The 16,663-nt window shown below is 36.8% G+C and overlaps 1 protein-coding gene across 1 annotated transcript in view; it reads left to right on the top strand.

The window, feature by feature from the left end:
- LOC100744289 (calpain-C) overlaps positions 1–16,663 on the top strand; it is a 38,773-nt gene that overhangs the window by 9,348 nt on the left and 12,762 nt on the right. Inside the window, exons 3-4 of the mRNA XM_003487720.4 lie at positions 9,547–9,690; positions 11,950–12,019. Of these exons, the coding sequence (XP_003487768.1) occupies positions 9,547–9,690; positions 11,950–12,019 (214 nt within the window). The remainder of the gene's footprint in view (positions 1–9,546; positions 9,691–11,949; positions 12,020–16,663) is intronic.

Below are 16,663 nucleotides of genomic sequence, written 5' to 3' on the forward strand. Positions count from 1 at the left end.
CGCGCGATTAAATTTCACCGTGTGTTCGCTGGTGCACGGTGGTCTGGGAAGCGGCACGTCGTTACCAAAATCCAGCTTTTCAATTTGTCATAGAAAATAACTTCTTCCTTAAATATCACAGTTGCAAAATCGAATTTTGCTCGCGAGGTGCCTCTTCTCGGATTACTGTACGGTATTCACCGTTTACAATTCCTCTCGAGCGTATCGCCTTCGTTTTTAATGCGCGCCCTGTTTTCTACGATCGATCGAAGATTAAATCGGTTGTACTAAATCGAAATGGCATTCCTGTTCGGTTGATCGGTTCTTGATTTCGAAACCAAGTAAAAATTGTCGAGTGGACACCGCGGAAATCCTGGCACCGAACTCGAGATATCTGAACATGATATTGCGGGTTACGCAAGCTTCTTGCACCGGAATCTGTATACACAGACAGGAAGTGGTTCGCGACAGACGGAATCGCCTTCTCCTAACGAGATACTTGAGATACGGAACAGATTATGTTCGACTTCCAGGTGCATTCTGATGGTGAATTTCATATTTGTTGCTGTTATAGAAGTGACTGTAGAAGCGTTTTCCGTGTTACAGCATTGCCGTAACATTGAACGATACGATATTAAGATATTATACGTAGTTTGTACGTATTTAATGATCTTTATTTAATAATCCTCCGTTCGAACATTGAAACTGTAAATCTCAATTCAAGTTAATTTCGTTATGAAGATAATCTATCTTTATTGTATCGCGACAAAATTCACATTAGACAAGTCGTTCAGTTTTATGTTGCGTATTTAACTGGTCGAAGGATCAATATGAATATCACAAGAATATGATACAATTGAACGTTGTCAAAGAAACATAATTGGACTATTGAAGAACTTTTCGAAAGTCATTATGGGATTCTAAAGTAGTCAGAATCGTTTATCGAATTAATTAGCTGTAAAGGTTCATCAATATATCTTCATTTATCAATTTTCGAATATTCAATTCACCAATATTACAATATTTATACGTAAGAAACGAGAGGTGTAGAAGTAGAAATTCACGTAAATCCGAAACAGTGCACACAGCGAGCGCACCGACTGGAGAAAGTGTGCTCAGCGATCGGAACGAGCACAATTCGGCGATTTATTCGTAATAAAAATCAACGGTCGTTTCCTTAACACGTTTCTCGATGTGACACGAATTACCAAGTATTATAGAGATACAAACGTTGGACATTTTTTTTACACCAATGATGACAGAAAATGGATTTTGAAAATGACATATAGATTGAAAATAGATTACCATTCGCGTTCTAGCTTGATCGACAGATTTCTTGTGTCTGTGTTTATATATATATATATCTCAAAGATATGTACGAATACAGGTAACAATTCTTTTAGTACAGCTATTCTTCTAGATCAAAAGTCTTCGAAGCATAAGAATGTATTATTTGTTCGCACATCAGCGTACCATTCTTCAAACAATACAAAGCCAAGGAACGTGGGTCTCCTTTATTCGAGTTACTCAAAACTTGGTCACCGTGATGAGTGGCAGGTGTGTACTCCATTGTTCTTCCCTCGGTCATTAAACGGCGACACGAGTCCCCTTAGCAAACCTGTCTCTATGAGAACTGGAACGAACCTACGAAAACGAAAGCAGACATTCTCTTGTCTCTGGATAATTTGAAATCTTTGATTATATTAGATCGAAGAAGAATTTTACCAAATTCTTCGCCTAATAAATTATGATGGATTACGATATGGTGCAACGGTGCAAGATAGTTTCATTTTCTTTTTATGGAAAAAAGATATCTCCAAAAATTTTTGTTATATTTTTCAGATTTTGAAATACTTTATTCGTAAAAAGTACGAAATACACAAAATATAGTAAAATGTACCGTACATATACGCTGCCTAGTAAGTAATATTTAGTAAGTAATATCTATTGAAATATAATTTTTATTCGGAAATTCATATTGACTTGGGAGTTTACAATCTTCCTAATCTACATAATCTCGAATGATTTTAGAAAACATCGGATTGGGGTAAACGATGGCTGTCACGAGAGCGCCTCGAAGGCGATCAAGTTATTTCATTGTGCTTCGGAGGTTGGCTGAACTTCTTATCGTGGCAGAAATAATAGTTACGTGGCAAAGGGTATTGAGCCTGAGGTAGCTATAATTTTCTTGTTGGAAAGCGAGGAGGCGGGCAAAAGGGTAAATAGCAGATAAAGATCCACGCGCGTTCGCGTTAATCATTTCCGACACGTACCACGCGCATCCGCAAGGAAACGCATTTGTGAATCGAACCTCGAGATCGCTTGTCTCTGACTAGCCATATAAAGAGAATCGTATTGAACATACACAATTCACAAGAGTGTTCGAACGCTCGTGAACACCTTTTACGAGTAGAATGTTTTGAAATGTCATTAGCACTGTAATGGAACTTGGCCATTACGATTATATTGGTAAAGTGTGAAACAACTCTAAAAATATATGCGTTATATATATAGAAGTTACAAGACATTTATAGTACATGTTTCATGAAGTTCGCAAAAATATTGAGACAGTCAAGTATGTATTGTATTAATATTTAGTGGGATCATCTTCAATATTTATTGTATGCTTCACATAGTTATCTATGCTATATACTAACTTTTTGCTACATATATATTTGAAGTGAATACCTTGTAACTTTTATATAGATTTTCTGATTAATTTCAAACGTTATCAATATGATCGTGGCAGTCGTGTTTCATCATAGCACCAATAAAATTTCCAAATTTTTTGTACAACATCCACAATACGCGAATAAATCTTTTCTATGATAAGTGTTCGAATACCTGTGTGAACCACTGTATGTGCTAAAATGACAATTTGTATAACATCTTTGATCTTTAGCTGATAATACATCATTACAGATACAGAGATGATTATTTTTTTGATAAACATTGTCTAAAATCGGAGGACGATATCTGGCAACGACACTCAGAGGAATATATCTAGAGAGTGAGTCAACAAACTGTTAAAGACAGTCAATGCAGGATTATAGTGATTCGCCTAGTTGTTATATTAGAATAACGAGAGGTGATTTCTGCGTTTACGGATTAATATCGCGAATCTCCGTTTCCTTACTTTGCACGTTCGTTGCGTCGTTGGTGATGCAGAGACATGGTCTCGCTTCAGGAGTTTGGCCTACCTTGAGCATAATTTGCTTCTTTCTGTAGTGATCGAGTAGTGGAATGCCAGTTGAGAATTTGATTTCGTTTTGCTTGGTTTTTTTGCATTTCATAATTGATCATTCTCGTGGGATACGCTAGAAAGACGTCTTACTGGTTTATAACCTTGTAGTTGACTCTTTGTGTAAATATTTTTATGCTGGCAAGGAATGTTCGAATAGCAGGTTCGGAGGATTAATATCCTGTTTTAACACGGTTGACGTCGCAAAAATGTTTTCTTCGTGTTATCAACTATCCTCAGATTCTGTGGAACTAGGTTTATTTTATATTTATTGCCTGTGGAGAACTTCTTCAGCTTTAGCTATTTTTCTAAGGTATTTCCAGTTATAGCAACTTTTCTTAATTGTTTAATTGTTATCTTCATTAGATTTAATCATATTTTGATAATTTATAAGAAAGGGATTTAACTAATCACAGTCTTATAGTTTAACTTGAAACTTGGGAAGCAATTGATCATCGTAGACTACCTAGTTCTTATATAATGGTATATTATATTGACGTAAATAGTTTCTACACGGTTAAAGTACGGTCAATGATAAATCCTTCGAAAGAGTGCAGAATTTCTCGTTTAGGTATATTTGAATTAATAACATGTGATACAAAGTATGACGTTTGAAAGCGAACTTTTCAAATCTTTATGTCTTAATTGCAGAAACTTGCAATTTTTTATTTTATAGGACTCTGTAAAATTAAAAAAGTTAGAAGATTATTTAGACGACTATATAAACAAAAAGGGTACTTTTAACAAAACAAAAACTAGCACCTTGCCTTGCCAATATACGTACAAATACAAATTTTGTATGCAAAAATTGTTCGTCTTGTGAAACAATGCGTCGTTCAGCGCAATAAATTATATGCACTTACAATGTCGATCCAGTGATTTCGAAATCATTGTTGGAAGAAGAGACGCGCTCGCAAGGGGATGAAAAATGGAGCACCGTATAATAGAAGGAAGGAAATTAAGGTCGTAGTGCACGAGGTTGCACAGAACTCTCCTTCGTGGTATCCCGTTACGTGAGCAACTTGCCACGACTGCTCTGGCACATCGGAGAAATAATCATCCACGCTGATACACGTTTACAGACCATAACCGTATGGTGATAATCGATTGCGTATACCAATCGAAAGGAACGCATTCATTGCGATCAATGTTTCATTGAGTAACTTGTCTATATCTATTCTATTTTTACCACATTGTCAATAACAGCTGATCAAAGCATATGCGAATATTGTCTGAAAATAGTTGACAGCGAAAGGAAATGTTATCTTTTGTTCTTACGTAATTCTTACAATTTCGAGATTCTAAAGATGTTTAGTTATATATTTGTATAGCTGATAAAGTTTGTACATATTTATTATTATCTTTTCTTCTTTAAAATATACATAACTATGGTATCAAGAAACTATGGAAAGTGTTGAAGTTGTTGATTGAAGTTGCTGATTGCATTAAGTTCTTGGAGTGCGAAGAGTCGAAAGGATTCGTCAGCATAGGAAAGATACGTTTTCATCTTCCGTTTTTATACAATTCTCGTAATTTCGTAATTTCTCGAAGCATTTAGTTATACACCTGTCTTAAAAGATTCGTTGAAATGAACGTGTACGTAGAATAAAGAAAAATGATCGAGGAAATAGAAAGTGTATGATTAGTCATCGAGGACGCAAATACTGAATCACGTTCATGTTGCCAAGTGTTTCCGTGATTTTAAGCTTGTCGATCCAGAAATGATAGATTTCATACATTCTACATTTTTCTACGTTCATATTTACATTTCTTCTGCTGTTATATTTTCTGCTGAAAACATGTAGATACCTACCTTTGATGAAATTAATGTCGATTTTTATTCAGATAGGAATATACCTACCTATAAATGTAGAAACAGGGTAACTTCTGTTTAATATATTTTTTCGAATTACGAATAATTAAGATGATGAATTGTGTGAAAAAGTTCAAATGTAATACAAAACGTTGATAGTTCTACATATTAACCATACCCCAAATAAACCTATCCTATGATCTATAAGACGTTCTTTCGTCTTTTTATCTTAATTCATATTTTTTTATCGAAATCATACAAAACAGTGTTCCTTAGAAACACTCTTTTATTCACCCAATCAGCACCTACTAACCCAAGTTCCCGCGTAGTCGCGAAATTTTATCATCCGGAGCCACACCTTCCTAGCGGAGGAGAACATTTCCAATCGGTCCGTTTTACCAGCGTGATTCCGCGCTGCAGGCACACCGCAGTGAATCGTCGGTAATTTGCGTCCCGGGTCGGTCGTTTCTATCGTAGAGCTGTATAAAAGCCGAAGCCTAACAGCTGAAATTCCGGAAGGCGGGGAGCCGGAATCCACGTAGAGAGGCCACGACAGGGTCCGACGCAACGTCGTCTCGGGAGAGGCAAAACCATAAAGGTTTTCTCGTCGCGAGTTTGCAGCGGTGGTTGGCGAGCTCCAAGGCCGCTGGAGAACCAAGCGTGAAACTAGTCCGACCGGTACCAGAGTATGGTAGCTATTATACGGCTTAACATATATATAGTGGATCGGAGAGAAGTGTTCGGTTTAGCGGAAGGCGAAGTCGAATAACCTGGCACGTACAATGTAAAATCTTTCTTTCTCTCTCTCTCTTTCTCTCTCTGCCCGTGGTACGTGCCAGGGGCATCTATCTCTGACGGAATACCAAGCCGCGAGTGTGCTTCATGCTTCCCTTCGTCGAATGATTGCGCCGAGGCTTCGATGCTCCTTACTCCTGCTGCTGACAAAAAAAGATACCGGGCAACCGGTAATTCTGTAAAAGTAAATAAAACGTCCGCGTGGTTTCCTGCGAAATAAAGTTCGACCGGAGGCTTCTTGCCAGCATTTTCGTCTGTTCGATTGGATAATTTTTGCGGAGTTGCGAATCGTTTGGATCAGAATCTTAGAACGTTGCTCCGTTAGTTAAAATACTCTATCTATCGTCTTGGAAAGAGTCTGAGAATAGAGACAAATTTTATGTATATCATTTCCTTTATGGCAAAATAATTTTTCATATAGTAGACTTAAATTCTACGAAATGTTGCATTTTCTCGTTTCATTGTTCTTACTTACAGTTAATCCTTTGTTGAACGCGAATCGGTCAAGGCCACTTGTAACTGCGAACGATGTCGCAAGTGACCAGTTTCTTTTACTATCTCATTACTCGGTTCAACGACGGTAGATTTGCTTAAGGATAAATTCGAATGGTTTGAACAGAGTGAAAGTATTTCGCATGAAAGCGAAGCCAGTTTCGAGAAATGAAATATATCATATCGTACGATTTGTTTTGCGAGAAACGGTAGATCTCGTAGATTTCCGTAAGAAAACAATGTGGTTTTGTGCGCTCAGCCGTCCAAGCTCCTCTTCGTTACTGGTCTACCGAAACACAACTGCCTTTAAACCGGTTTGCGGAATTAAAATTTATCAGCGACAGTCTGAATCATTATCCCGCTACAACGGACGCGTTACCTACGACACGGTTCGACAAGAGGGTTTCCTTGCTCATTAGGTTCATTGAACAACGAGCAATTCAATAAGCTTGTCACTAACGTACTCATGTGTTTTGATTGGCAGAATTTATTAATCGTCACGTATTGCGAGAAAATATTATGATTTATAATCAAGTAAAAGACACGAGATATAAAACTCCTATTTGAAATTCCAACGAATGAAGTCGTCGTCCTAAGCATCCCAAATGCAATCATATTCTCTGTAGTTCTAAAAATGTCTCAGGCCAATTTTATGGGAAATTTATATACGCACAGAATACAAATAACACGCAAAAGTACGTAAAATGTCCAAAGTATATAAATACATAGTATAACTGTTCTGTAAAATAAATCTCTGTTTAGTCTATACGCACACTACGCGACAATTTGTCGCTTACGAGAATGGCACTCGTTTGTATGTTTATATGGACGTGCGCGTATTTGACAGCGCGACTACAGGTGAATTTTTTTCTTATTAGAAAAAGAAGAAATTGAACTTTTAGTCGATGCCTGCGAGAACGACAAAACCGTCGCTACCGCGCGCATAGCTTTGCCTTCCATTTCCTCGCTTGTATCTATAAAAATATAAATTTCCACAGACAAATATCCGCGCTCTACCTATAATGTAAACTAAGCTGTAATATATAACTAATACACAACCTATTTAAATCCAAATTTCGACAAATTGTTTCAAGAATAAACAGCGAGAAATCGTTATAAATAACGTAACCCTATTGCAAAAGGGATTAATTAAAAAAGCAAACAACATAACCGCACCTTTTGTCAACCAGTATAACAATAGAAGAATGCACGCCTTAACCCGGTATGCCGAGGTAACGACATAACATAACAGAAATTTGTGAACCGTTGAAATTGTTCAATGTGGGGGAGCCTCGAAGGCATTCTAATTAGTCAGTACGCGGTAGCAACTCATTACGATCTTAATTGGTGCACCAGATTGTTCTGCGGACGGATTAGTTGACTGGCTGGAACAATGGTCAGAACGTGGCGGGTCCAACCTTCTGTAATTACCTCTACCTGTTTCGCAACCGTGACGCTTTCACGAGTTACTTTTGCACGCGTGTGCGCACCTTCCCCTTCGCGTTATCGCCTACACGCAGTGAAAATATATTATCAACCGCGCGGCGTTGCAAAATATGATCGTGCGGTGTTACCGCTCGTTCAACCGTGTCGAAAATCCTCCTTTCGCGCGTGCAAATCGCCAATACCTAGGCTAGTTCTCGCATCTCTTCCGTGACGATGATTTTGAGTAATAGCAGACGGACGATTCGCCAAGGGGAAATCGTCGATTCGTTAGGATTCGAAAGCGTTTGTACTTTTGCCTCGAGAGATCGCACATTTCTGCGATCTGCGTTACGATCTTTGTAGAAGAAACTTCGTGTATTATTAGAAAGGGAGGAAAGTAGTATGTCCACGGTTATGTTTGCTGTTACAAAATATTTATGATATAATTTTTGTAGAAAGTTCGTCGATATATAATTATTATGTCCTGTCGTTACGTTTGATTAACAAAATGACGGTATAAGCACCAATTGCATGAAATAATTACTTTCTATTGAAATGAAAGAAACAATTCGTTCATGATCCATTTGCATCATTTTCTATTAATGCTAGTTATGATTTACAACGTGAAAGATATATACAACGTTACATCTAAAGGGTCATGTTTTTAAGATAATATAGAATGAAGTTTAGCTTAAAGATGCTCACGATATAAAACAAGATTATGGTTAAGTTTTATCGTAATAAACTTTCGTGGATGACCCGGGGGAAAAGTGGCGCGAATGACGAAACCTTTAATCTTCAGAAATTTATCGAACCGCTCACAAACTACAGTAATAAAGTCCATAGATTGGAAAGTAGAGGAAATTGACGATGTCATAAACACTGCTTTTTAAATCTACCTTAGAATTTACCATTATTTATATCATCCTTTTGTGATAAATGAGCTTACGAAAGTAAGTCATTTGTTTCTTGAGAATCGAATATTAATCATGTACTTATGTAACGAAATTAAGAAATTAATAAAAAGGTGGAATTCGTCAGTTTGGTTTCTGAGAAACTCGGATATCGATTTTATGTGTTATTTGTTTTATACTTATCTCATTTTTAATAAAGGCACGTTTGTACCACTTTCCTACTGATTATGACGCCCTCGGATACAAATTGTAAATTGCCTCTTTGTTGTACGGTTAATGATTACTAAAAATATTTTTTCCGCCGGTCGCAATGAGTTTGCTTGCGGTTATAAAGGAAAACGTTGTCTGAGCAACGAAGACTTCCAGCCAGGAGAGAAAGTGTTGACCTCGATACAATGGTTCTTCGATGAGGTCTTGAAACGCGTTATCACATCCTATCGAGGTCGTAATAAACGTTTTTAATGCGCCTGATGTTCACAGTGCTCGCTATCTTACGTAATCTACACGTTGATGTAGCCGACGATAGAATATTAATATTTAAAATTATTGCACGTAACGTTACGAATGGAAATCCGTGGAGGAATTCCATCGTGATAATGGTTATAATAGTGATTTAAGTATGGGAAGCGTCGAATAAACGACGTGTACGGTTAGTTTCTCACCTTCCATACGCAGCTTGCCATAAATATTAATTAAGAATATAATACACTAAACCAGATTCAACCGTGAAAGACCTACTCGTTGTAAAAATATTGTTGATAAATTCAGATGGACTGTTACGTAATAATTTTGCATGCGCGAATCAAAGAACAGAAAGTAAATGCGTGTGGAGATACTAAAAGTCCGAGTAATTACCGTAGCTAACGAATGGAATTCTATTGTTGCAGGACGTAATGAGCGAGTACGAACGAATCAAGCGTTCGTGCTTGAAACGAGGTGAATTATGGGAAGACCCAGAATTTCCAGCCACGCAGACGTCGGTCTTCTACCATCAAACGCCTCCGTTTCAGTTTCAATGGAAGAGACCAAAGGTAATTTTTTTACCTAATTATCATCTCGTATACTTTAATATTAATTCATCAAGAATAAAAGATATTCCATTCATCTTTCGCAAACTCCACGATCTTTCACGATCTTGAAGTACTTTTCTTCAGAGATTTACAAGTTCAAAGTCATTCGATCTCCAGCTATTTCATAATTCAATACTTCCCTATCTTAAGGTGTTCTTTTGTTCATGACGTCGTTCTTGTGGGTTTACAAGTTCAGGATGTTCTACGTTCTCCTCTACGGTTTCCTGTCATGAGATTTTTAGAGTATCTAGGATGGTAGGTATTATTTGTGTCCAATAATCTGCTTATGAACTTGGGTTAGCTTTATCCAATTCTACAGCTCCAAGATGGTTCAGTCTAGTATCCAATGAATTCGTATCAACTCCAGCTGAGTTTCAAGATCTCGTCATGCTTCCTGAATTGAAATATTGTGACTCAAGATTAATTCAAATATACCTTCATAGTCCCACTGCTTTAGGATTTCATGAGACTAAGGAGTTTGCGTGTATGTCTTCCGATTACAATGCCTTAGGTTGCGGTGGATCTTTGAATTGTTACTAATTCTACAAAATTTCTCACCACTCTTATATTAGAATTTTTATACCGTCATTGATGCGGTCTGTACTCAGTGACATTGATTTACCTCAGTTTCTACAAGACGGAAGGACAAAGAATCTGAAATCTAGGAACCGTAACGGCGGCACTATGCAACCTTGACACATAGCGTATGTCTTTACCGTCTCCGTGTTCATAATCGCGCAGTAACATCTTTACTGTACATGACGTATTAACGGTTTCTTGCCAAGCAAAAAGTCGCTACATAAAATTGCTCGATTAATATCTGTAACGCAATTTCCTTAACTACAACTTCAAATGACCAAGTCATTTATATATCAGTAAAACGGACTATAAGAGTAATAAAATTTTTAGTAAAAGGTAATAAACGATTTTCCGAAGATTTATCGAAGTAGATCGTTCTGAATGAAATATGCGTTTAATGGAAGTATGAGAATTTTCATGGGATCAGTAACTCAGCGGATTAATTACGTAAATTTTACGACGATCCGCAGAAACGGGAAAAAGAGCAAAGAGTATGGTTACCAACGCGTAAGCGGAGTCTATTTAGCCTTTGAAACGAGACATTATGGTTCTCCTTGTTGCGTATAATGATCATAATAAAAGTTACTGACATCGGTGCGTTTCTACAACACAGTCGACAATTGCGTTCACGCAATAGGTATTACGTGAGACGCGCATTTACGTGTCACACTTTGCTACGACCGGAAAGGATCGAAGGTGAGCGTGACACGAGTAGTGAAGAGGAACGACAGGTTAAATGTTCTGTGCTGAAAAGAAAGATCATCGATGACTACCATATAAATTAAATAGAAGTAATATAAATTATATGTATGACGCAATATCATACATGATTTTGCATTCGCTTTTTTGAAAGCTTGTTTTTTAAAAGTCTTTTGATACCTAATTCATAGTATTGGATCGTGGATGTCTACGTATTTGTGTAATGTGGAGAAAGATTTAAAGTTTCAAGATTTAATATGTTTTGTATCGACCAATCTTACGGGATTGTAAAAAAGTATCATTAAGTTACACGTTTGATCGTGAAAGATTTATTCGTTAATAGAAATCGGAAGTGCCACGGTAAAAGTGGAACGAACGTGGCAATGAAAATATAAATGACGAACTGCAAACGCTCGAGTCATGTTAGAGGATTGTAATTAGCGGTAATTAACGACTATCTGTCACGTTACGTTGCCAGTCTAAATCTTACGTCGTGTGATCGCGAGGAATTCTGCGGAAATGTTTCTTCCGAAACCGGAAGCAACGTGGAAACCGTTTCTAAGTTGCAGAAGGGACGACAAAAAACAGCGACGCTGTAAAAAGTTTGCTCCGTAGGTTTCGATAAAACCAAGAGCCCATTGCGAGTCGCATTCCACGTCCGTCTGGGAATAATTATGCGTTGTAGAAGATAAAACGAAACGTTATATAATCAGCCTTTGTTCTGTGACTGAGTCGGTTTCAGTCGGATAACTTCTGATAAATTAATACCACGATATAAAATAAATTTCTTTATTACTCTAAACTTTTCGCAGGAATCAATGTGGCATTAAAATTCTATGTAATAATATTATGTACCGCTAAAGATGAAGAATTCGAAGAATTATATATGAAGTAAGGATTTTAGAGACGAATAACCGTATTTCCGTTTTTCTTCTGTTTTAGGAATTATGCAATCGTCCAATATTTGTCAACGACACACCAGCTCAGTTCGACGTAATTCCCGGGAAAATGGGTAAGTTTGGAAATCAAACTTCTATTCTCTAATTTAAATTATCATCATGATTATATAATATTTTGCACGCACCTATCAGTTTATCATAAATCAAAGCGAAAGATAAAAAGAACGATAGTTCCGATAGATAAAATGAACGCGGAAGATATAGAAGCATAATAAAATCAAGTCGTTCTGTTTCGCTCTTTCTTCTGGCGTAAAGAATCCTCTCATGATCAAATCTAATGATATGGTTCACATGCGTGCATACGCGTGAATCAATGAATCACTTCACCTTGGTTGATTTCCTAACAAAAACTGAAGCGAGCACGGTTTACAGTATTTTATTCAAACAGTTATGTATGTTATCTTATCTCGTATAAGCTACTCGAATCTTAAATTTGAATTATTTTATATCAATGTTTAACTCTACATTCGTATTGTTTCTCCGTAATAATTTTATTAAACTTTTAAAAGGTATAACGAAGTCACACGTTTTTATCGTTAAATTATGTTTTACCATTTCATGACATCACTGAGACACTTTCACATGTTTCAGATTAGCTACGATTATTATAATTTGCCATTTAATAACGTAACGTTATTATTGTCATAGATATATTACGCGAGTCGACATACTTGTCAAGTCTTTTTATGAACGACCTCGAAATCGTACAAACCCTGAAAGTGACTCTGGTAACCTTTGAAGAACGTGAGAGATATGTATAGCGCGGTCGTTTCTACGGTACTTATGGCTCGAAGCTGTTAGATCCAAACGAACTTTCTTCGGGGCACGACAGTTACGACCGTATACCGGTATAATCAATATTCTCGGCGATTTAATTAACGAATAACCGAACTCATCGCTATTGTATGATAATTGTATGGCTACCTCGTACAACTCCTTTTTGGTACTCACCCCGTAAAAATGTAGAAGTCAATAACTCTGAATATTAAAAAACTAGCGATTTCACAATTACGATTTACTTTCAGTTTTCAAGAATTATCGAAATGTAATATTGTAATTATCGAAATGAAAATTATTGGTACATGGAATCTGCACTTTTATTATTTGAGGAATTCAAAGTTTATAAGAAGTATAATTTCTTGAATTATATAAGAATTAGAAATTGGTTGTTCCAGAATTTACAAGAAATACAAAGAACCAGATTTTATTATTATATAATGAAAAGTTGGCGAGAAAAATTCTATCTAGAAGCATTTAAGTTTAATAAAATAAATGCACAGTTTGCTTATTTTCCTACAAATCAAACTTTTCCAGAAACGTGATATAAAGCATGAAAATTATTTTAAAGATCCACCGCCCAGGCGGATATTTTCAGAAATAAACCAAATATACAATAAAGACAGCAAAGAAAACATTCCACGGCAAATCTGTAAAAGAATTGATTTAAAAAGAGTATAGAAGTCATAAAACAATCGAACATCTCTTTTACATTAGAATCAGCTTATTTCGTAACAGGAGCAATTTGAACCGCCTTAATGTAGGTCAAAAAGAAACAATCACGTGTCATGGTAATCCTTGCCCGCTTGCGCGCGTACCCTTACGTACTTATGCACGATAACGGGACACGGTGCTGTGAACGCGTCGTCTTCGAGAAACGCGTTTGCACAAATTCCCGGATCGCTCGACTTCCGTCCACGATGCTGTTACGATGCTCGTGAATTACCTACACCGGCTCTCCACAAGACGGAGATTAAGTTCACGATGCGTCCGAGTTCTCTTACTATACTTGGCGTCGCAACTCGTCGACCGCGATGCGACACGTCGATAGAACCGAGTATCTTGCTGTTTCACTGTTTCCAGCCATTAACACACGTGTAACGGAGAATAAAATACAAATTGCAAATCGTTGAAAATTCTCCACGGATGATGCAAAAGAAGCCGACTCCTTCATTTAAAAAATGAAGTTTTAAGCTGAACGGTATCATGTTTTACTATTTGATAAAATTGGAATCGAAGTGCAGAGATGTTATTCATGTATGTGTAATGGAAGATAAGATACAAATTACGAGTCGTTAAAATTTTTAATTTGGACGATAATACAACATTACAACTTGACAAGTATTGAGATTTGATTGTCAGGGTATAGATAATGTGGAAGATAAAATATATAATCGCATATACTGTTAAAAATTAATCGACTTTGAATTATTCGCGGACGTAAATGAGATGAATTTTGTGTTCAAAAGATAAATTTTTTATCTAGAAGTTGATACGATTGAATATTCGATAAAATTGAGATTGGAATTTTTGGTCTTTGAGATCGAAGTTTTCATATTAAATGCGCGAATAGTTCATCGGATAAAATATTTTCTTCGTTTTGACGACATTTCTTCCTTTTCGATATAAGAAACGCACTAAATGCTGGAAATTAAAAATTCGTAGAGGTGGTGAGTATTTCGAGAACGTGAAAAAAATTAGAATTCAAGTTTGAGAGAGGCTGGACAATAGAATTACAGGTCTGCACGCTGAATTGTAGACAACCATTCTTTCTCGTTTATTTGAATAATCGAGGCACCTTCTTTTCCGCTCTACAAGCGCTGGCATACATATTTACGTTCGAATGAGAAAAATGCGGGTGTAACGCGACCGTGGTAACAATTATTTAAACGTTTAATATATGAGAAAAACATTATAATAAAAACAACGAATTACGCGCGTGTTGTTACGCTTTATAATTACGATTCGTTGATGATTATCTCTTATTTTCTTACCAGTCGGAGAAAGCCGATTGTTTGATCTTTACGAATCACTTTCGCGCTATTTACAAATTATACCCCACGATTCAATAAAATTACAAGATTGTCTTGAAGATATCCAAGTAAGTTACGTGAAATGAATGATGGATGTTATAAAATAGAAAAAGAGAGATGGTACACTACCGTTCATAAATCATGGGACACTTGATACAGCTAGGATAGGCATAAGTGGATGTTCAAATCATAAAATGAAATTGACACTTATTAATCACGTGTATAATGAGGAAAACTATATTAAACTCGAATTATATTATAATTTGAATTCTTTATTACAGACATACTTTATTAAAATTCATATTTCGAATTGTATATGTCACGATAGATCGAATAAACGTCACATGGAGGATACCATACCTGAGTTAGCTCTTGAATAATAATCATTAAATCATATTGCATCGTGTGTACTTTATATTTTTAATTACTTTTATTTTAACACATATGTGTCTAATTATATCTTTATTTTCATATTGAAATTACCTGTATCTTTTCATCCTTCCAAAGATACTATTCGAAAGATAATAAAAATTCCTATATGTATGTAGTAATATTTAGGTATTATTGAACCGCGAATGTCCCTCGTAAAATCCGATTTTAAGCCGTGTACATCTCCATAATCGGTTGTACTCTCTTGCACAATGTATTTCCAGCTCTTGACACCGATGTCAGCGCAAACGTCGAGTCCGACTCGAAGCATAATTACAATGGACCCGGTTTCGTGGGTATTATTCCTCGTCCAAGCTTGCGGGAACGACAGGTTCGAGGAAAAATATTTGTTTACCCGCTGAAAACTGGACACCGGTTAGCTCATCTGTAATCGTTGCGGTTCGGAACCGGGTCTCGTCGTCATCGCGGTTGTGGCTCTAGTGAAAGTGGATCGATGCATTCACCGTTTGAATAGAGACACAATTTAATCGGGTCGTGGCAAAATGTCCGATCATCGCCGCGTTAACGCCAATCTCGTCGGCGTCGACGATGTTAATTTCAAAGAGAAAATCGTGAGAGCCGGACACGCGTGTTATCCTATTTTTGTACCGGTCGGTGTGTCGCAACCGCTCGGAGATTTTTCTCCTCGTCAATCTCAGGATAATTCTGAGGCGTTCTTTAACGGCGGTTTATTTTTGGCGAATCGAAAAAAACTCGTCGATCGATGATATTTTTAATGTCCTCAACATGTACTTACGTGATTCGATATATTTACGAGGTTTTTACCTCGAACCGGTCGTGTTTTCGATCGGGACGATCGACTTTGGTTTCTCTCTCGGAAGTCGAATAATTAAGCTGCTATGCTCTGGTAAGGCGTTGCGTAACAATGCACGTGTGTTTCTTTTCTTTTTTCTTTTTTTTTTTCGTTTGAATAGAAGCGAACGTGAGAATGCATGAACAAGAATGTAAGAGAAAGAGAGGCGTTTAAGTTATTCGATAAATTATGGAACAGAGCCCTGATGAACTTCGTAGAGGAGCGAAACAGATTCTTAATCTTCGGTCGGCATGTGTCGTAACGTCGTGAGAACATTTTCTGCGATCGAACACCGCGACGACTTTATTGCTCGGTTAACTTTCGTTTTCGAAGGTCTAATCAGGAATTATGCAGCTCGCTTGTTAAACATTTTCCTGTTTAATTATGAGACACGAGGAAAGGAAAAGTTGTACGTCAATTTATTGCATTTACGTGTATTAATACCCTTTTACTTTCGGTCATTATTTACTATTCTCTAATAGGTTCGAATAATGTAACGAGTAATAACGAACAATGCAATTACAAAGATTTCTCGCGATTCTACAGATGATTAATTAACGATAACAGAGCACTCGTAGCTCGCACGGAATATACTTAAAAAGAATTCATTTGGATCGTAATATGGTTAGTTTCGTGTCTGTTGA

The sequence above is a fragment of the Bombus impatiens genome, unplaced genomic scaffold (genome assembly GCF_000188095.3).
Source record: "Bombus impatiens unplaced genomic scaffold, BIMP_2.2 scf_0197, whole genome shotgun sequence".
In the NCBI taxonomy this organism is placed as follows: Eukaryota; Metazoa; Arthropoda; class Insecta; order Hymenoptera; family Apidae; genus Bombus; species Bombus impatiens.